The sequence below is a fragment of the Bubalus kerabau genome, chromosome 12 (assembly GCF_029407905.1).
Source record: "Bubalus kerabau isolate K-KA32 ecotype Philippines breed swamp buffalo chromosome 12, PCC_UOA_SB_1v2, whole genome shotgun sequence".
Lineage (NCBI taxonomy): Eukaryota > Metazoa > Chordata > Mammalia > Artiodactyla > Bovidae > Bubalus > Bubalus kerabau.
The window spans coordinates 71,038,352-71,061,410 of NC_073635.1; the positions used below are offsets into that span (position 1 = coordinate 71,038,352).

General features: G+C 41.4%; 1 protein-coding gene across 1 annotated transcript in view; it reads left to right on the forward strand.

The window, feature by feature from the left end:
* LOC129624640 (ATP-binding cassette sub-family C member 4-like) overlaps positions 1-23,059 on the forward strand; it is a 158,857-nt gene that overhangs the window by 15,248 nt on the left and 120,550 nt on the right. Inside the window, exons 2-6 of the mRNA XM_055542793.1 lie at positions 2,709-2,819; positions 3,363-3,483; positions 13,737-13,961; positions 21,459-21,548; positions 22,810-22,973. Coding sequence (XP_055398768.1) covers positions 3,418-3,483; positions 13,737-13,961; positions 21,459-21,548; positions 22,810-22,973 — 545 coding nt within the window. The 5' untranslated portion in view covers positions 2,709-2,819; positions 3,363-3,417. The remainder of the gene's footprint in view (positions 1-2,708; positions 2,820-3,362; positions 3,484-13,736; positions 13,962-21,458; positions 21,549-22,809; positions 22,974-23,059) is intronic.

The window sequence follows — 23,059 nt, forward strand, 5'->3', positions numbered from 1 at the left end:
CATGTGTCAAACCTGCTTAGTGGTAAAGCTCCTAGATATACACCATCGTTTTGGAAGGAAACTGAGGCCTAGAGATGTTAAAGGTCATGGAGCAGCTGAACTGGAGTGGAGACGTGGAGCAGAGGACAGCTGAGGCCCTGGGTGCTCAGCACCACTGCTGGGACTAGAATCCAGTCTTCTGACTCCTGGACTGGGGTTCTTTAGGGGTGCCAAGGTACCTGGATTAGCAAAATTTGAAGTTCAGTCTTATTGCTTCTTTAATGAGTCATGGATATTCATACATTCAACAAATATTTCTTGAGCATCTGTACCCATGTTGTCCTAGGAATAACAAGATAAAAGAAATATGATCTCTGTCCTGGCTGTTTTTCAGTCGCTCAGTTGTGTCCGACTCTTTGCTACCCCATGGACCAGCACACCAGGCTTCCTTGTCCTTTACTCTCTCCTGGAGTTTGCTCAAACTCATGTCCATTGAGTCAGTGATGTTATCTAACCATCTCATCTTCTACTGCCCTCTTCTCCTTTTGCCTTCAACCTTTCCCAGCATCCGGGTCTTTTCCAATCAGTCAGCTCTTCTCATTAGCTTGGCCAAAGTATTGGAGCTTCAACATCAGGCCTTCCAATGAATATTCAGGGTTTATTTCTTTTAGGACTGACTGATTTGATCTCTATCCATGGGTTATTATGGTCTGGCTTTGGAAATTTCCTTACCCTGGCAAAATCAGTAAAATGGTGTTTACCTATGGGCTGTCTCTGCATACTAACTATTATCATTTAAATAATGCATGATCTATCTGAATAGGTTTTTCGGTGGGATCATCTGTATAGTTACTGTTTTTTCCCTTTATAATAAATAATTGCAGAGAGATAAGTTGAGATTATGTAAATATCATCTTCTGCTGTAAACTTTCAGCCAGTTTTTAATTTCCATTGATGATTTTCTTGACTTGATTTTTCCTTTTTTATTTTTTTGGAATTGTTAAATATTTTTATTGTACAGATTTATAATTTTATAGGACATGCAGGATAAAAAAGTGTAAAATATCAGTAAGTATATAAAATTTCAGCAGTATTTTGGACCAGTACTTGATTTGCACAAGGGACTAAGCATCTATCTGGAACAGACATGTCTTGGAATACATAGTTTATAGATTGAATCACAAAACAATTTCTCAAGTGATTTTTCTCATATAAAGATAAAACATATCTTGCACTTAAAAATTATTCAGTATAGTACATTTTCAGTTATGTGCACAGTTAAAAAGTAATTGATTACTCATTTTATGTGTGTTTGCATTTGTTTGCAAGAGTTTTCCTTTTTCTGCCATTTATTTAGCAGTACTGATTCATGGATTCTTTCATTATTTACTGGGTTAAGGTTCATTGCCATTTGTTTGTTCTGATGTTCAAAGTATCCCAGATTTGTCTAGCAAGAGCCATTCAAGCTTCTCTGTCCTTCCTACACATCCTCATGATTCTTTATTTTATGGCACAATATGTCCCAGACCCATCTTGGACTTTCTCTGCCTGTTGGTTTTGGCCTGTAGACAGTGAGGCTTTTGCCGGGATTGCCTGGGGCTCTGCTCACCAGGGCTCATACTAGTTATGAGCAGTCCCCACAGAAATTCTCTTTTTGCAGCCAGAGTTGTGGCTGGACTGGTCCCTGTGGTTCTTAGGATTGTGAGACATGTCTTAGCAACAACCATCAGGGAACTTTGAAATGCCAAGGTGTATCACTCACATGCCCCAGAGGGTACAAGGCACCCTGGGGTGACACAGTGAGGTCCTGGGTGGAGAGAGAGAGCTCATGAGTAAGCTTGGACTTTGGGTTCTGCCTTTTTGAGGTTGAGCGTAGGGTGTCTAGGATTTTAAAGTTTCACTCTTTATTGGTGAATTTAAAAAATAAGAGAGGGAATTAAAGTGCAGGAAGGGAGAAGCAAACAGTCAGTGAGATGGTCTGTTATCAGGTCAACCAGAGCTTTCTAAAGCGGGAACTTCACGGGCGGGGTGGCTTGGCTCTTTATCTCATCGTGTAGCTGTCATGTGTTCACTGGAGATGGATGTCTTTGACATGGATGTCGTCAAAGCTTTATGTCAGGCACTTATAGTACAGTTAAAAAAAAAAAAACAAAAAAAACAAAAAAACAGAGTTATCAGTGCTGACACACACAGCCCCAATTTTGGAACCAGCCTTTTCTTAGTTGATTCCTTTTAGTGAAGAAGGTATTAAAAAGCCAAGGTCTGGGTGAAGGGGGCCTAAGGGTACAACCTTCCATTATAAAATGAGTCAGTTATGGGGATGTAATGTGCAGTCTGTTGACTTTAGTTAATCCTACTGTTCTGAATATTTGAAAGCTGATAAGAGACCTTAACATTTCTTACAACAAGAAAAAAATTGTGATTGTGTATGTTACCCCAAACCCCAAGATCAGGGGGCTAAAATGCTACCAGTGTGACATTGCTTCCAGGGCCTCTCAAAGTACAGAGTTAGGGACTGTGTGTATGTATGTGAGTTAGTGTGTAAACAGATATCTAATTATTCCCCCATACCTCTATATATTTAAAATGTAGTGTTTTTTTTATTTATTTAACAAAGCCCATAAATATAAGATTATAATTATAGATGTGCAGTTTGGATGTACAATTGAGCATCTGTGCAGAGCAGAGAGAATTTGGATACATGTCACTGTCCTTTTAATTTTTAGCAGGTGGCTAAACCCCTTGTTTAAAATTGGTGACGAACAGAAATTAAAACAAGATGACATGTACTCAGTGCTTCTGGAAGATCGCTCCCAGCACCTCGGAGAAGAGCTGCAAGGGTGAGCACAGGCAGCAGGGAGAAAGGGAGGGAGAGTGAGACTTTCCATGTGGGGCTAAAGGTGCATGTGGGGGGGCTTTGCTTCCTCTGGGTTCTTCTGAGCCTCCTCCCCTGACACTGAACGCTCCCCTCCTCAGGCTGACCCCAGGCTTAGCCCACTTTGGAGGCTGGGAGAGCCCATGTTTCCTGTGCATCTGTGGACGTGGAGGGAGCCTACAGCCACAGCCCTGGAGGGCGAGCTCTGTCCCTGGAGGTGGGGTCCCTGAGGACAGTGTCTGCCCTTCTGAGCTGCTCATGACCTGTGAGTCCAGCAAAGCTTGGAAGGAACTTGTTTCCAGAATCTGGAACTTTTCCCTCAAGGCCTGTTTCTCTGGTGCTTCAGAGTCTGCACCGCTCATCTTTCAGGAGCCCTGTGATCAGTTAGCCAGCATCTATGGGGCAGCCGCAGAGCACCCTGTAGTGAAGGCTCATCTCCCACTCCACCCCTCCCCCTTTCCTTTTCGTGGACACGCTGTTATTTACTGTACTCTGTTTCTCATCACAGGTACTAGGATCAAGAAGTTTTGAGAGCCAAGACATACAAACGGGAGCCTTCTTTAATGAAAGCAATCGTAAAGTGTTACTGGAAATCCTGTCTAGTTTTGGGAATATTTACCTTTCTTGAGGTAAAAATTTTTTACATACTGTGTGTTGCTTTTAAGTGTGTGCAGATCAGTACTGAGATGGATGCGATGGTGGGGAGAGAGGACAGCAGTTTGTCACAGGATAAATCTCATCATGATGTACCCCAGTGGTTGTGTTTATTTTTAGAATGTACAGAGCTTAAAGGAGTGAGCCTCCAGGGGATTAGTACTAAGTTGGCCAAAAGTTCTTTCAGATTTTCTCATAACAGCTTATGGGAAAGGATGGCATTGACAAGACAAGACATTTTATACTGTATCACTCACCTAGAGCCAGACATCCTGGAATGTGAAGTCAAGTGGGCCTTAGACAGCATCACTATGAACAAAGCTAGTGGAGGTTATGGAATTCCAGTTGAGCTATTTCAAATCCTGAAAGATGATGCTGTGAAAGTGCTGCACTCAACATGCCAGCAAATTTGGAAAACTCAGCAGTGGCCACAGGACTGGAAATGGTCAGTTTTCATTCCAATCCCAAAGAAAGGCAATGCCAAAGAACGCTTAAACTACTGCACAATTGCACTCATCTCACAGGCTAGTAAAGTAATGCTCAAAATTCTCCAAGCCAGGCTTCAGCAGTACGTGAACCGTGACCTTCCAGATGTTCAAGCTGGTTTTATAAAAGACAGAGGAACCAGAGATCAAATTGCCAACATCCAGTTGATGGAAAAAGTAAGAGAGTTCCAGAAAAACATCTATTTCTGCTTTATTGACTATGCCAAAGCCTTTGACTGTGTGGATCACAATAAACTGTGGAAAATTGTGAAAGAGATGGGAATACCAGACCACCTGACCTGCCTCTTGAGAAACCTGTATGCAGGTCACGAAGCAACAGTTAGAACTGGACATGGAACAACAGACTGGTTCCAAATAGGAAAAAGAGTACTTCAAGTCTGTACATTGTCACCCTGCTTATTTAACTTATATGCAGAGTACATCATGAGAAACACTGGGCTGGAAGAAGCACAAGCTGGAATCAAGATTGCTGGGAGAAATATCAATAACGTCAGATATGCAGATAACACCACCCTTGTGGCACAAAGTGAAGAGGAACTAAAAAGCCTCTTGATGAAAGTGAAAGAGGAGGGAGAAAATATTGGCTTAAAGCTCAACATTCAGAAAATGAAGATCATGGCATCTGGTCCCATCACTGCATGGCAAATAGATGGGGAAATAGTGTCAGACTTTATTTTTTGGGCTCCAAAATCACTGCAGATGGTGACTGCAGCCATGAAATTAAAAGATGCTTACTCCTTGGAAGGATAGTTATGACCAACCTAGATATCATATTGAAAAGCAGAGATATTACTTTGCTGACAAAGGTCCATCTAGTCAAGGCTATGGTTTTCCCAGTGGTCATTTATGGATGTGAGAGTTGGATTATGAAGAAAGCTGAGCCCTGAAGAATTGATGCTTTTGAACTGTGGTGTTGGAGAAGACTCTTGAGAGTCCCTTGGACTGCAAAGAGATCAACCTAAAGGAGATCTCATCCTAAAGGAGATCAGTCCTGGGTGTTCTTTGGAAGGGCTGATGTTGAGGCTGAAACTCCAATACTTTGGTCACCTCATTTGAAGAGTTGACTCATTGTAAAAGACCCTGATGCTGGGAGGGATTGGGGGCAGGAGGAGAAGGGGACGACAGAGGATGAGATGGTTGGATGGCATCACTGACTCGATGGACATGAGTTTGAATGACCTCTGGGAGTTGGTGATGGACAGGGAGGCCTGGCGTGCTGCGATTCATGGGTTTGCAAGGAGTCGGACACGACCGAGTGACTAATTTTGACTGAGGACATTTTTAGTGCTTAGTACTTGATACAAATGCTGAAAGTGATCCTTGAGGAAAATATCCTACAACCTCAAGGAATATGAGCCTCCTGGTTTGGAGGAGCTGGTTTGGAGGAATCAGAGCTCCAAGAGCACGCCCTTCCCTGGGCTGTGCCCTCCCTGTGGATCAGGTCACCCAGGTCAGAAACCCCATGTGGAGGAGCTCCAGCTTCACCGTGAATTCATGCATCCTCCATGCTGGTTTCTATTCTGGCTGTGGAAGTGGTTTGCTAGTTGAAGAGAGAGTCTTGGTATACTGGTTTTGGTGGAGGTGGAGGAGGGGATGTGCAGGAGAAAACCAGGGACAGAAAGCCGTGAGGTCAATGACCTCCATGACCCTGAAGATCCTGGGTCAAGACCCCACAGTGAGACGGTTCACCTGGGGACACAGTGCCGTCAGCCCCCTGTTCTGGCTGAGCCTGCTGGAGGTCTGCTGCAGACCCCCCTGGGTGGCTTGTGCTCTCCGTGGTCCCTTAGCACTGCCTTAGGGACACGGGTGGCCTGTGAGTGTGTGAGGGCAGGAGGGATGGAAGATGCAGTTGCTGTGAAAGGGGTGGAGAAGGTGGTGAGCTATCATCAGTTCATTGTGTTGGGGTGAGGTGGGTGGGCCAGGTGGTTTACAGGTGGGCGGCGTGGCTCTTGTTTAAAGGCTGTGCTGGACTGAAGGGCACTGTGGGCAGTGTGCAGCTGGGCAGGTGAAGTCTGCCGCACACAAATGGACAGACAGAGAATCTGTCAGCTCCCAGGTGACTGGATGGTCCTGGGAGACGGAGTTCTCATTGAGACAAAGGTGAGCTGATCATCGTGCCATAGGGTGGGGACAGGTATGTGGGGCAGAGTGCCACCTTAGAGAGGGCTCTGACCACCAAGATGCTGCAGTGCCTTGTGAAGGGTGGGGTGGAGTGTTGATTTCACAGTTGTCCAGCCCCAGGAACACTTCCTACTGGGGATCCAGGAAGGCCAGGCCTGGGGGCTGCATCAAGTGCAACTGGTAGAGCCCCGGCCCCTCTTTCAGGAGGCTGGTTGTTGGGTGGTCATGGCAGAGAAGTTGGGAGTCGAGGACCTGGTAAATGGGGGGGCTCATCTCAGTAGTAGTACTACAAGTACTAGTGGCAGTTACAAAGGGTCATACTGAGTAGTACTGGTGTGGCAGCCACAGTACTATTAGTAGTTCAGCAATAGCAATAGCAAGTACTCGAATTAAGTTATGTATCAGGAACTGCTACGAGCACTTTATGTGTAATAACATTTTTATTTCTTTGGCTAACTCAGCGAAGTTGTAGGTTTTCTATTACCCCCATTGTAGAAGAAAGGACTCTGAACCCAAGTAATTACATAGGTTGCCTGTGGTTACAGGGAGCTTAAAGGACAAAGTGAGATTCCATTTCAGGCACTCTGACTTATAAGCCTGATCATCTCAATGACTAAGAGCTCATCCAGGGTCAGCAAGGCTTGTCTTTAGAGCTTTGTCTTCAGGGTCTCAGACACATGCATCCTGAACTTTGTTTAATATAATAAATAGGATGCTAAGAACTTCCTGGAGCAGGAAGTCGGGTTTGTGATCATAATTGTGAGTAGTTTTCAAGTGACCATGTCCCTTGGGTGCCAGCTTTGACTAGGACGTTGATGGCGGCAACAACATCATGCTGTGGTCAGATGGACCAGGAGCCTCTTAATAAGCCTCATTACTGTCCCTAAGTGGTGATAATTTTAGATAGTGGAAGATCTAAACTCACCTCTGGATTCTCTAAAACATGAACACGTTTACTTTGTGACCTCCTGCCCTCTTTTAATTCCTTTGATGCACAGGTGACTCATGGGTTACCCATGGTTCCCAGACAGTGCTGTGACTAACCACAGCAAAGGCACTCCTGGCACACAGTGGGAAGAGGCAGGGTGATACCAGTCCAGCATGAGGCTTTTGGGGTTAATATTTCAAAGTGTGAAACCTCTGTCCTGTGCAAATTGAGGAGTGATCATAATGCTTGGGGAAGCAAGTACCAGGCTAATGTCCAACCTGGAGCACTTGCAGGTCACCCCTTATTAGAACAGAACAGCCAGCGAGTTCCCAGCACCCTGGCCCCTGTGTGCACCCCTATGGGGACCTTGGGTGAGGAGAACAGGTCTCTGCCTGCCTGGGACCCTCAGGGTGGAGAGGAGGGGCCCGAAGACTCTTCCTGGACCAGAGACACAGAGACCACCTCCCCAGGTCATCAGGGCTTCTCTGTGAGAGATGAGGTGTCCATCTGCTGGTGTGTAAGTGAGGTGATCTCAGAGAACCAGAGGGGGTTCACCCAGTCCAGTTCACCCAGTCCCTTCCCCTGAGGGGGGCGGAGTGAACAGAGTTTATGTCCTCTTCCCAGGAACCTTAGAAATGGCCTGGCCTTGTCTAATTACTGACCTTTGTCCAAGGCCACTTTTGCTAATTGTCTCTGCTTTAGGTGGAGAATGTAGGAAGCACATATTTGGGTAAATCTTTATATTGGGGCTCAACTGATGAGCAGGAAGTAAGCAGAATCCTCTGCATCCCAAAGTGGGCTTTGTGCCTGGACTCAGCGCTTTGTGCCTTGACTCACTCCCGGAGAGCTGAGTGGTCTTTGCATTTATTTCCCAACCCTTTCTTTCATGTGTCCCTCACTTCTGCTCCACCCAGGAGGCTGAGGAGTGGCTGCTTGTGGCAGAGATATGTGGGCTCAGAGCAACCACTGAGGACCACACAGCAAAGGAGAGGAGGGGGCATTGAGCCAAGTAGAAAGGGACCTGCAGAACAGACCTGCTCTACTGATTCTTGAGAGCATAGCATTAGCCATCAGGTGTTAGTAATATCCACAGTGATGACCTGAGACATATACGAGGGTAATGCTTTTCAATTCATTAAAAAAAAAAAATCTATACTTTTATTGTCTCATTGAAAATAAGTTTTAAAAATTGAAGTATGATTTTTGAAGTATAATATGAAGTATTATACTTTATAATATAATGAAGTATATATAAATATTAGTATATATAATATTATATATACTAATATATAATATAATAATAATATATAATATATATAATATAATGACGTATAATATAAATATTATATTAGTTTCAAGTGTATAGTGAGTGTAGTGACTCAGTATTTTTGTACATTATTAAATGATCACCCTGATCAGTCTAGTTATCCTCTGTCACCATACAAATTTTTCCAATGTTATTGACTGTATTCCCTATGTTGTACATTACATTCACACGACTTATTTATTTTATAACTGGTTTGTGTTTCTTAATCTCCCTCACCTATTTCACTCATCCTCCAATCCCCCTCAATCCATTTTCTTTAAAAAATCAAGGAAATAGATTATTTCCTTGATGATTCCTTTTTTTTAAGTAATTTTCATAATGATTAAAAAAATCAAAATCCTGCTTAGAAGTGAAACTTTTAATTACTTTACAGAAAAGTTGGCTTTTAGACGTGACTTTTCTCAAGAGATCTCATTCAGCCATAATGGCCTATAAACAGCAATGAGTTTTCTAAGTTCTTTGTGAAACCAGCCTGTGCTATTAAGGATAGAATGCATCTCTTCCCAGGACTCCTGTCTTTTGTGCATACTGTAGAAATCCTTGCTAATTTTTTGCTTTCTGATGTGACAAAATGTTTCTAGTTTATCTTTACACACACAAAAAGCTGCGCACCCTTAAGTACAAATTTGCCCCAGCCCTAGAATCTCCATTTCTCCAAGCAGCCATGGTTCCTTCTAGTGGGAAATGGTATTTAGAGACTATGGTCTGGGCACTAGGGGTGCTCATTGCTGTTGAGTTGGCTATTGTTTCTCAGCTTTTTCATTGGACAAAGCTAGTATACATTTTTTTTGTAGTAAACAAACCTTGAGTTTATATGGGTATTTTCAATCTAAATCAGATTCAGGACATTAGTGTTTTTACTTTATCTTTTAACTCTTAGATTGGTATCTGTTTTCTTTCATCATCTGTTCTCTTTTCTGTTATGCCTAATCCCAGTTCTCAATGATATCAACATAATTACTCATTTAAAAATCTTATAGTATCAACACTATTAACCATAATGTGACTTTTGGAAGCTTTTTTTTTTTTTTTTTTTTGCTGTTCATATTGTCCTTAGGCATATCACATAGGGAATGTGTTTTCAAATTATTTTTTTTACAACCACTTTTAATAATTCTTTTTTTATATAACTCAGACTACTGGATGAATATAACTTTTGTTTCATTTCACTCTGAAATTTTAGGAATTGCTTTTTAAAACTTTATTGTTTTATAATTATAATTCTGTATAATATTTTGCTGGGAAAGATTGAAGGCAGGAGGAGAAGGGGACAACAGAGAATGAGATGGTTGGATGGTATCACCAACTCAACGGAGATGGGTTTGAGTAGATTTCAGGAGTTGGTGATGGACAGGGAGGCCTGGTGTGCTGTGGTCCATGGGGTTGCAAAGAGTCGGACACAACTGAGCGACTGAACTGAATTGAACTGATAATGTTTTCAAACTCTATCAACAGAAGAGGCTGTTTTTAAGGAAGTCTGATATCCTTGTTGGCTCCATTCTAATTCTCCCTCCGCTTTTAGAGGTAACATTACAAATTTTGATTCATGTTTTTATTTTGTAGATATAGTATTTTATAAACATTTACTTTTTTCTGTAGTGTCAAATGAAAGGTCTGAATTTCATCATTGGAGTCTCAAGAATTTGGATTCATAAGGAATTTTCCTAGAAGCATGATATGTAACATGGAACTCTGGTTAAAACCCTCTGTGGCATTTGTAAGTCCTTCAGAGCAGGTTCATGACCCCTCCACGTCCAGATGCCCTGATGATACAGGAGAATAGCAGATGCTTACATGGGATTAGTTTCTGCATCCAGTATCTTCTAGGGAGAGGGAACTTCAGGCTCCTTCTCTAATCATTTGAACCTAAATCAGTTTCTTCAGGCTGGGTTTCAGGCCTCAGGGTGCTCCTAACCCCTCCCAGGTGATGCTAAGCTGCAGTCAGGATGAAGACCACTGTGTCAGGAGGAGTGATGTTATATTTAGAATCCTAATGGTTATTATTTTCCCAGATTCACTGCTTTTCCTCCTTAGCTCTGGATCTTTCTCAGCTCTACTCTTTGTCACCTGTTCCCCCATTTCTGAAGATAAACTGTCTATTCATTTTTTCCATAAGCTCATTCTTTTCTGCTTATATACTTCATTCAAGCATTTTTTTAGTTGATAGCTTGTTTCTATTTTCTGTGTTTTATTAATTTTTCTCATGAAGTGGAGATGGTGGAGTTGGGTAAGAAACCTTTTAAGTACATGTAGAAATGTAATGGGGAAACTATACTGACTAGGGAAGTTTTAGCACTTAACCCTGTGAGAAGTTCCCCTAAGAAGCAGGAAACAGGGCCCAAAAGTCAAGTACTTTCAGAAGGTTGAATACTAGGGACTGCACCATGAAATGTCTGTCTGTTTCTCTCTTACCCTGAGATTTCTGTGGAAACTTGAACAAATGTTGTCATATTGTATTGGACTCTTTTAAAAATCTTTTATGGTTTCACAGTTGTGAAGAATTCCTGTGAAGGAGTAAGAACTCTAATCTCCATTGGTTTGTGGAAAGAATATTCACAGATCAAGCTTAGAAGTCAAAGATGAAGCATCTTGGAAACAATTTTTTATCTTCTCCCTGCTTATCCAGAAAGTTTTAATTTGGTTAGTTTCAAGTTTGTGAAAGTCACTCAATTGTGTCTGACTCTTTGTGACCCCTACAGACTATACAGTCCATGGAATTCTCCAGGCCAGAATACCGGAGTGGGTAGCCTTTCCCTTCTCCAGGGGATCTTCCCAACCCAGGGATCAAACCCAGGTCTTCCACATTGCAGGTGGATTCTTTACCAGCTGAGCCACAAGGGAAGCCCAAGAATACTGGAGTGGGTAGTCTATCCCTTCTCCAGTGGATCTTCCCGACCCAGGAGTCAAACAGGGGTCTCCTCACTGCAGGTGGATTCTTTACCAACTGAGCTATCAGGAGAGCCCCCAGTTTCAAGTTTGATAGTGAATACTTTCTCAGTTGTTTTTTACCTCACTAACTGAGGGTTAAGATCAGGAACAGACAGAAGAGTAGAAGCTATAGGTCCTGGACTGGCATTACTCCTTAGTGAGGCTGTTTGCTCAGCTGGCATATTAAATTCCGTCTCTTAGCAGAAAAATCGAGACATTTAGGCAGTAATGACCTGCCTTTATTTTGCAGTTTTTTTTTTTTTTTTTTTTTTTTGCTGAATTTGTTGCATTTACAGTGTTCTTTAAGTAGGTGACATTGCTCTTACTTTTCCTGTAATTACAATTATATTAGGACCAAATTGAGAGCTGAGTAACAGACAGCAGTGATTCCCAAAGAGAATCACAGTTTTAGGACACTTTGGGATGGCAGGTGTTACTGCTAGACTTCTGGTGAAGAGCCCCTGGTTTGTAGCCTGCAGCACTGGGCTTCCCTGATCATATCTGGGCTGGGGACTGCCTTGTGTAGTTTGACATTCTTGCTTCTCTGTGTAAGCCTCCAGACTTCTACCTAAGTAAACTCTATAAACAGTGTGTTTTATAATCTATGATGTGAGGGGCTCTTAAGCTTTTAGCACCTCTAGGGGTGAATGATGTGGCTTTCTGGAAATGTAGCAGTGAGCCTTTGTGTTCTTTAAAACTGGTCATCTTACTCTGATATGGTCATCTTACTCATAATTCTTCCACTACATGATCTTCTCTTCTCTGGAGTAGATGAAATCTCCTGTGACCTTGTGGAAGGTAAGGCAGGTGTTACAGCCTATGAACATGTGTGTGTAAAGCAATATAGGAGTGCCTCATCCGTTTGAGTGCCTCATCCATTTGAGAGATGGGGTCAGCTTTCTGTAAATAATTTGAGCAGGCACTAGTTGGTTGAGCAGAAAATGCTTTTTTGTTATGCTTCACATTTGAGCTTTGGATTCTTCTTCCTTTCCTCCTGTGTGTGGGTGCCTCAAATTTGTACAGACAGTAGAGAGCTCTCAAAAGAAAACCCATCTGGGAACTTCCCTGGTGGTCCTAAGAGTCTGCCTTTCAATGCAGGGGTCACAAGTTTGATCTCTGGTCATGGAAGTAAGATATTACATGCCTCAGGGCAACTAAACTGGCAGTTCCCAACAAGAGAAGCCTGCGCATTACAATGAAGACTCAACACAGCCAAAAAAAGAGAAACGTTTTGTGCTGGAGGTTTCTTTGTGGCTGATGATCCTCAGTTGAGTAGACCATTTGATAGTAGAAGTTGACACAGATCAAATCCAGACATTGATTAAGAACAATCAATGTTATATCATATGGGAGATAGTCAACATACTCAAAATAGCAAAAAAAAAAAAAATCAAAAGTCATTTTACCATTTTGTTTATGTTAATGACTTTGTTGTTTTGTTTCCACCTAAGTTAAGCAGGGGGCAAAAAACCTTTCTTGACCATATTTCCCCAGTCAATTCTCTACTGATACGTAACTATTAATAAAATGCTCCTTTTTAAAAACAAATTGTGATGGGCAATGAAAAGTGGATACTCTACACTGATGTGGAATGGAAGAGATCATGGGGTAAGTGAAATGAACCACCACCAACCACACCAAAGTCCAGTCTTCATCCAGAGAAGTTGATGTTATGTATACTGTGGGAATGAAAGGGAGTCCTCTATTATGAGCTTCTTCCGGAAAACCAAACAGTTAATTCCAGTGAGTACTTCTCCCAATTATATCAACTTAAGGCAGCACTTGATGAAAAGTGTCTGAAATTAGTCAACAAAAAATGTATTATCTTCCATCAGGATGATGTAAGACCGCATGTTTCTTTGATGACCAGGCAGAAACTGTTACAGCTTGACCTGGAGGATCTAACTCATCTTCCATATTTACCAGACATTGCACTTTCAGATTTCCATTTATTTTGTTTTTTACAAGATTCTCTTACTGGAAGAAAATTTTAATTCTCTGGAAGACTGTAAAAGGCACCTGAAATAGATACAAAGTTTTGGGAAGATGAAATTAGGAAATTGCCTGAAAAATGCAAGAAGGTAATGGAACAGAACTTTGACAAGGTTGTTCAACAAAGTTCTTGGTGAAAATGAAAAACGTGCCTTTTATTTTTACTTAAAAACCAAAAGAACTTTTTGGCCAACCCAACACTAAGGCTTAATATCTTTGAATGTAAGATTTTGGCTTATGTTAAAACTAACACTGTTGTCTGTCTTTTTTGAGATAGTGGATCTGTGCATTTTTCTTTTAGATTAGCCATGAATGTAGCATTTTCTCAAGATGGCTTTTTCAACATGCTAACAATAAAAATAAAGCTTGTATTAAGAAAAACTGACATCACTTGTATTTCTAATTAAGGTTTTTTTTTTCTTTCAGGAAGGCACCAGAGTAATTCAACCCATATTTTTGGGGAAAATGGTTAGTTATATTGAAAACTATGATCCTGCCAATTCTGCTGCTTTGCATGAAGCCTATGGCTATGCAGCAGGGCTGAGCGCCTGCGTGCTCGTGTGGGCCATTCTGCACCACTTGTACTTCTACCACATGCAGCGTGTGGGGATGAGGCTGAGAGTAGCCGTGTGCCATATGATCTACCGCAAGGTGAGTGTCACTCGGTACCACGGTATGTACCTCCCCTCAAGCATCAGAAGCATTTTGGGAAAGTTCTCTGAAAACTAAAAATTTGTAACTGGGATCATTTACACCTTCCTAGAGAGTCTTGCTATTTGCATCAGGCCAATTTTGTTGTTGTCATTTAAGCAAAGTTTACCGGTAAATAATGAAAAGTTTTGTGTTGAGATCGTGTCAGAGCTGCCTTTGATAACTTTTATCCACAGGTTGTTGCATAATATCCACTCAGCTTGTAATGATTTCTGATTATCAAATTGGTTTTCAATGTTTTAATACTTATATCTCATAGCTGTATTTGTAGACGTTTTGTTGTTCATTAAAACCTTCTTTTACATTGAAGTTGTATTTAAAAGTAAACTTCAGTGACTGGATTTATAAAATTAAATCTAGGAGCAAAAAATGTATTTGAGAAAGGAAACGATTATATTTTTAAATGACCCATCTAATCATATTGAATATAATTGTGTGAACTAAAAAAACATATAAATGGAATCCATGCCAAACATAGACTCACTCACTATATTCTATAGTTATGATTGTTTATAATGGTATTAAAGAATAGAGCTGAATGTTGGGATGAAACTTGAAATCACATACTGTTTTTAGTATTTTGGTGAGAATTTGTTGCTATTCATTCAAGTTGTTTAATTCAGTGTTTCTTTTTTCTTAAGTATGCATTTTAGCACTTTTAATAAGACCTGATTTAATGTGTTCAGTGATTTTGTATTGAGAAATGCTGCAGAATTATTCCATAGTTTACCCAGGTCTTAACTAGTTTAAAAGAAATAAGGATTTTTGGTGATTTTATTAAGGATTTGCCACAGATACACCAGTGTTATAAGCTGAAGGGCTGTTTATAAACTTGATTTGGATGTCTCTTTGCCCTTGGCTGTTTACTTTTTTCTAGAAAAAAATTATATAACTGTATTTTATAGTTGAAATTTGTGGAGAGAGTAGATCTTAAATGTTCTCACCACACATACAAAAGGGTAAATACATGTGATGATGGAGTATGTTTGTTTTTCTACTGTAACTGTTTCCCAATGTTTATTTACATCAAAATATCACATTACACATATTAAATACATTTAATTTTTACTACAAATAAACAAAATCCTCATTGAAAGCTAAAACCAAAAAAAATTAAATGAAAAATATTGCTTCTCTTATTATTTGCTACTTATCTACAGCTTCTGTTTCTTGGGAATACTTTTCTGGGTAAAATGTAGGATGTGTTTTCCCCATCTTTCCTTTAGTAAAATCTTGTTAAATCTTGGGACTGTGAACTCAGAGCCCTGGCATCTCACTGTCTGTGTTTGGCTATGGCACATGAGTCCAGATTCTCCTTGGGTGACATACCCTCTAGTTAAGGGTCTTCATTGTCAGTCATCATCATCTTTGTTATTCTCTTGCACCTTGTTGTACCATTTAGTAGACAAAATACTCAGATTTCCCTACAAATTCAGTTCAGTTCAGTTGCTCAGTCATGTCCGACTCTTTGAGACCTCTTTGGACTGCAGCACACCAGGTCTCCCTGTCCATCACCAACTCCCAGAGTTTACTCAAACTCATGTCCATTGAGTCAGTGATGACATCCAACCATCTCATCCTCTGTCATCCCCTTCTTCTCCCGCCTTCAATCTTTCCCCACATCAGGGTCTTTTCCAATGAGTCAGTTCTTCACATCAGGTAGCAAAATATTGGAGTTTCAGCTTCAGCATCAGTCCTTACAATGAATATTCAGGACTGATTTCCTTTAGGATGGACTGGCTGGATCTCCTTGCCGTTCAAGGGACTCTCAAGAGTCTTCTCCAACACCATAGTTCAAAAACATCAATTCTTCAGTGCTTAGCTTTCTTCATAGTCAGACTCTCACATCCATACATGATTAGTGGAAAAACCATAGCTTTGACTAGATGGATCTTTGCTGGCAAAGTAATGTCTCTGCTTTTTAATATGCTGTCTAGGGTTGTCAGACTGAGCAACTGAACTGAACTGAACTGAGGTTTGTCATAGCTTCTCATCCAAGGAGCCAAGCGTCTTTTAATTTCATGGCTGCAGTCACCATCTGCAGTGATTTTGGAGCCCCCACCCCCCCAAAAATAGCTAGATGTTTACCTTTCCAGATCATGCTTAGCTCCCATAAGTATGCAGGAAATTTCACCAGAACTCTACTGGGAAAATCTTAAGTTATATTTGAGATGATGGTTTAGGCAAACAAAGCTCTTTCTTTGCTGTACAGGTGAGCCAGTGTCTGCCTGGTTTTCTTCCTCTTCCCACTAACACTTTGGAATGCCTATTTTGGGAAATCTGATCTGACCTTGTATGTTGCTTATATGAATGTGAACATCTCCCAAAGTGTTCATTTACTGGCTTAATTAGCCTAAAATAATTGTTTCTTTCAAAGTCAGAAACTGTATACATAACCTGAAATCCCAGAAACATGGGAATTTCCTCATGGACAGCCTTGCATCTAGATTCCTACTGAGATGGAGAAATAAGACACTTCTCTGCAGGTAACAGGTGGGCTGGTTCCTTAGGGCAAAGCTGGGGTTGCCGAGAGGCTCTGAAATGCCCCTGTGAACGTCTGTGGTTCATACCTAGGCTCCGCCTCCTGACCCCTGGTCCTGGGGAGAAATCAGATTGGGTGTTAGAAATGGGATGGCTGCTAAGCTCATAGTCATAGTTTGTGATTTTGAATGATTTTGGGAGATGTATCATATATAAAGATGATTTGTCATTTATTTACCTTTTGATAAAATTACTTATAGCTTTGGTTCATAATTTTAACAATTGTGGTAAAATATACACAACATGCCTGGAGAATCCCAGGGATGGGGGAGCCTGGTGGGCTGCCATCTATGGGGTCACACAGAGTCGGACACGACTGAAGTGACTTAGCAGTGACTTAGCATACACAACATAAAATTTACCATTTTAACTTTTTAAGTGCACCATTTAGTGACATTAAATACATTCACATTTTTGTGCAGCCATCACCACTCTGCATCCCCAGAATTTTTTCTTCTTCCAAAACTTAACCTCTGCATTAATTAAATACTCACTCCCCAGTCACCTCCTCTTCGTCATCACGACTCTACTACATCTTTCTACGAATTTGACTCCTCTAGGTCCCTCATTTAAGTGAAATCATACAATATTTATTCTATGTCATGTAGTACAATGTCTTCAAGATTTATCCATGTTGGAACAGATGTCAAAATCTAAGTCCTTTTTAAAGGTGAATCATATTCCTTCACATGTATATACAATATTGTGTAAATCCTTATTGCCAAAATCAGACATAAGTTGAAGAAAGTAGGGAAAACCACTAGACCATTCAGCTCATCAATGAGAAAACTAAGATCATGACATCTGGTCCCATCACTTTATGGCAAATAGATGGGGAAACAGTAAGAGACTTTATTATTTGGGGCTCCAAAATCACTGCAAATGGTGACTGCAGCCATGAAATTAAAAAACGCTTTCCCTTGGAAGGAAAGTCATGACCAAACTAGACAGCATATTGAAAAGCAAAGACATTACTTTGCCAACAAAAGTCCATTTAGTCTAGGCTATGGTTTTTCCAGTAGTCATGTATGGGTGTGAGAGTTTGACTATAAAGAAAGCTGAGCACTGAAGAATTGATGCTTTTTAACTGTGGTGTTGGATAAGACTCTTGAGAGTCCCTTGGAAGCAAAGAGATCCAACCAATCCATCCCAAAGGAGATCAGTCCTGAGTGTTCATTGGGAGGACTGATGCGGTAGCTGAAACTCCAATATTTTGGCCACCTGATGCGAAGAAGTGACTCATTTGAAAAGACCCTGACATTGGGAGAGATTGAAGGTGGGAGGAGAAGGGGATGCCAGAGGATGAGATGGTTGGATGGCATCACCGACTCAATGGACATGAGTTTGAGTAAACTCCGGGAGTCGGTGATAGACAGGGAGGCCTGGTGTGCTGCAGTCCATGGGGTTGCAAAGAGTTGCACATGACTGAGCGACTGAACTGAACTGATTCAGGTATGACCTAAATCAAATCCTTTATGATTATACAGTGGAAGTGACAAATAGATCCAAGGGATTAGATCTGATAGACAAACTGCCTGAAGAACTATGGATGGAGGTTCTTGACATTGTACAGATGGCCATGATCAAGACCGTTCCTGAGAAAAAGAAATGCAACAAGGCAAAATGGTTGTCTAAGGAGACCCTGCAAATAGCTGAGAAAAGAAGAGACGCTAAAGACAAAGGAGAAAAGCAAAGATATACTCATTCGAATTCAGAGTTCCAAAGAATAGCAAGGAGAAATCGGAATGCCTTCCTCAGTGATCAGTGCAAAGAAATAGAGGAAAACAATAGAATGAGAAAGATTAGAGATCTCTTCAAGAAAATTAGAGATACCAAGGGAATACTTCATGCAAATATGGGCACAATAAAGGACAGAAATGGTATGGACCTAACAGAAGCAAAAGATATTAGGAAGAGGTGGCACCAATACACAGAAGAACTATACTAAAAAGATCTTCATGACCCAGATAACCATGATGGTGTGATCACTGGACAAGAGCCAGACATCCTGGAATGTGAAGTCAAGTGGGCCTTAGAAAGCATCACTATGAACAAAGCTAGTCTAGGTGATGGAATTCCAGGTGAACTATTTCAAATCCTAAAAGATGATGCTGTGAAAATGCTGCACTCAATATGCCAGCAAATTTGGAAAATTCAGCAGTGGCCACAGGACTGGAAAAGGTCAGTTTTCATTCCAATCCCAAAGAAAAGCAATGCCAAAGAATGTTCAAACTACCCCACAGTTGCACTCATCTCACATGCTAGCAAAGTAATGCTCAAAATTCTACAATCCAAGCTTCAAGAGCACGTGAACTATGAACTTCCAAATGTTCAAGGTGAATTTAGAAAAGGCAGAGGAACCTGAGATCAAATTGCCAAGCTCTGTTGGATCATTGAAAAAGGAAGAGAGTTCCAGAAATACATCTACTTCTGCTTTATTGACTATGCCAAAGCTTTTAACTGTGTGGATTACCACAAACTGTGGAAAATTCTTAAAGAGATGGGAATAACAGACCACTTGACCCTGCTTCCTCAGAAATTTGTATGCAGTAGTTAGAAGCAATAGTTAGAACCAGACATGGGACAACAGACTAGTTCCAAATCGGGAAAGGAGTACATCAAGGCTGTATATTGCCACCCTATTTATTTAACTTATAGCAGAGCACATCATGAGAAATGCCAGGCTGAATGAAGCACAGGCTGGAAGTAAGATTACCAGGAGAAATATCAAAAATATCTCAGATACGCAGATGACACGACCCTTATGCCAGAAAGTGAAGAAGAACTAAAGAGCCTCTTGATGAAAGTGAAAGAGGAGAGTGAAAAACCTGGTTTAATACTCAACATTCAGAAAATTATGATCATGGCATCCGATCCCATCACTTCATAGCAAATAGATGGGGAAACAATGGAAAGAGTGAGAGATTTTATTTTTTTGGGCTCCAACATCACTGCAGATGGTGATTGCAGCCATGAAATTAAATGATGCTTGCTCCTTGGAAGAAAAGCTATGATCAACCTAGACAGCATATTAAAAAGCAGAGACATTATTTTGCCAACAAAGGTCTGTCCAGTCAAAGCTATGATTTTTCTAGCAGTCATGTTTGGATGAGAGTTGGAATCTAAAGATAGCTGAGCACCAAATAATTGATGCTTTTGAACTGTGGTGTTGGAGAAGACTCTTGAGAGTCCCTTGGACTGCAAGGAGATCAAACCAGTCCATCCTAAAGGAAATCAACCCTGAATATTCATTGGAAGGACTGATGCTGAAGCTGAAACTCCAATAGTTTGGCCACCAGATGCAAAGAACTGACTCACTGAAAAAGACTCTGATGCTGGGAAAGATTGAAGGCAGTAGGAGAAGGGGATGACAGAGGATGAGATGGTTGGATGGCATCATCAACTCGATGGACTTGAGTTTGAGTACTGACTGACTGACTAACTATCTATTTATCTGTTAGTGGACATTTGAGTTGTTTCTACCTTTTGACTGTTGTACATAATGGTGCTATGAAAAGGGTGCACAAATGACCAGTAAAATTCATGCTCTAAATTATTCTGGGTACATTCTGGGAAATGAAATTGCTATGCTGTATACTAATTTCATGTTTGGTTTTTGAGGAAATGCCATCTCTTCCATTATGGCTACATCATTTTACATTTTCTCTTGAGCATTGATTTTTCTGTTTAACTTGAAGACTAAATATAAAGAATTTATGAACCATGATATTTTGTTTGGATCCATGGCTCCAGCTGATGGTCTGTTGAAACAGCTCAAGGTGGTCTGTTCAGGTTTCTCAGTTCTCCAGGGAATTTTTCAGAGCTTTTTATCAAATCAAGGGATTGTACAGCACAGTCTGTGTTTTTTGTAAAGTCAGCAGACTGGCATTAAGAACATAAGTTCCTCACAGGATTAGTGTTTTGAATATTATACTGGTTAGTTTTAGAATGAGGAAACTAAGACCAGAGTGTTTAAATGGTGTCATACCTGGTATTAATGACTGACCAGATTTATAGTCCCAGTCCCCTAATCTCTTTCCTTAAGGCGGCCTCTCCACATTCATCTTGTTGTTGTTCATTTGCTAAGTCCAGTCCAACTCTTTGTGGCCCCATGGACTGCAGCACACCAGCCTTCCCTGTCATTTATTATCTCCCGGAGTTTGCACAAACTCATGTCCATTGAGTCAAGGATGCCATCCAACTATCTCATCCTCTGTTGCCCCCTCCTCCTCCTGCCCTTAATCTTTCCCAGCATCAGGATCTTCTCCAATGAATCGGCTCTTGGCATCAGGCAGCCAAACTGTTGGAGCTTGTTTCAGTATCAGTCCTTACAATGAGTATTCAGGGTTGATTTTCTTTAGGTTTGAGTGGTTGGATCTCCTAGCTGTCCAGGGGACTCTCAAGAGTCTTCTCTAGAACCACATTTCGAAAGCATCAGTTCTTCGGTGCTCAGCCTTCTTTATGGTCCAGCTTTCACATCAGTACATGACTACTGGAAAGAAGATAGCTTTGATTATATGGACCTTTGTTGGCATAATGATGTCTCTGCTTTTTAATATGCTGTTTAGGTTTTGGCTGAAAATTACTTAGTTGGCTCGTAAGTCTAAACCTACATTCATTTATCCTTCGGACAGGTCCAAGTTCACTGAGAAACAGGGTGGAGGGTTTTGCTTCTGTCTCCTGCTCCTCCTTTTGCTGTCCTTGTAAGCAGGGCTGCTGCCACATTGAATCGTCTAAGGATGAACATGGGTCCCCAAAGCCCTGCTGTCATGCATCATCCTGCTCGTCCTGACACCACACAAAACCCCATGAAAACACACTCCATTTTGCTATGTTCTCAGACTGACTTTGTATCACTGTAGGAATCTGATTCTCTGTATCTTTTTCTCATTTCAGTCACTTTTCCTGAGTAGCTCAGCCATGGGGAAGACCACCACAGGCCAGATAGTCAACCTGCTGTCCAATGATGTGAACAGGTTTGATCAGGTGAGCTGCCCCTGAGGGATCCTCTTCCATTTCCCATCCTTCTTCTTACTGGATTTAGCTTATTGGGATGTCAGGTGCCAGGGTTTGGTGTCGGTCAGTGTTCTGTTGAGGACATAAGACAAGGGTTCTCTTTATCCAACTCTCATTTCCTCTGTGTGCAACTTAGATGTGATAATATGTTTTGTCCTGTAGATAAGTTTGTTTTTCTGACATTGTCTGCAATATACTTCAGTAATAGGCAGGCAGTAGTGTTCTTGGACAGCTTGGTTAGTGTTTGTAGAGGTCCTCCATAGAAGTTTCATAGTGGCCCTTCTTGGCATGTGGTGTCAGTGTTGCTGCCTGAACTGTCTTCCTCCCTCTCTGGATGATGAAGGCCTGGTGGGCAGGGATTGTTCTTTCCCCTGCCCTCTGTTCAGTGCTGCTTCACAGGGCCTTTGAGGAATAATGCCAAGTGGATGGTCTCCAGCTTTGCACAACCTCCTCTCTGCTGTCCCATCATACCCATTTCACACTTACCTTATGAATAGATCACGATTCCAGGGTGTTGCAGCTGTTGGCCAGATCTGCATAGAACAGTTCTCTTTCCTGGATGATACTGCCTTTAAGTTTGGGAGCTTACCTGGTAGCTCAGATGGTAAAAAGTCCACCTGCAATGCACGATGCCCAGGTTTGATCCCTGGGTCAGGAACATTCCCTGGAGAAGGAAATGGCACCCTGCTCCAGTTGTCATGCCAGGATAATTCCATGGACAGAGGAGCCTGGTGGGCTATAATCCATGGGGTTGCAAAGAGTTGGATGACTAAGCGACTAACACTTTCAATTCCCCTTCAATTATTCATCAAACATGATGTAAGGCCTCTACTTAATTTGAAGGATGAATAAGCCTTAATTTCTGCCCTGGAAAGGCCATAGCCTGTCCGAAAGGTAAATGCACAAGCAGTTATTGGAAAGTGTGGTAGGTACCATAATATAGGCTCTTCTGGGGAGATGGGGCTGAATTTTGGGACAGAGAGAGTTTGGGGAAGCCCTGAGTTCATCTGTGTTGTGGACAAAATCAACATCTTCTGTCAGTGGTGCTGGTCGGGTTCTCCCTGGATATCCCTGAGGCCGGCCCTGTGCTTCCCTGGGACAGCATCATCTGGGGTGGACGCTTGGATTTCTCCTTCAGCAGGTGTAAAACTCACTAAGATCATTTCTGTTTAGATTCCTGTCTGTTCCTTCAGAGTAGATTGTTTCTACACTGTTGTCTTTCTCTTTTAAGGTAACAATGTTCTTGCACTATCTGTGGATGGGACCACTGCAGGCTGTCGCAGTGACCGCCCTGCTCTGGATGGAAATAGGAATGTCGTGTCTTGCTGGGATGGCGGTTCTCATTATTCTTCTACTTTTGCAAAGCTGCTTCGGGATGTTGTTTTCATCACTCTGGTAAGAGAAACACTGGTTTAAAAAATAGGTGATATGTGCTTAGTAACATGCACCGTCTGCTCGATGCTTGTGTTCAAAAACAAAAC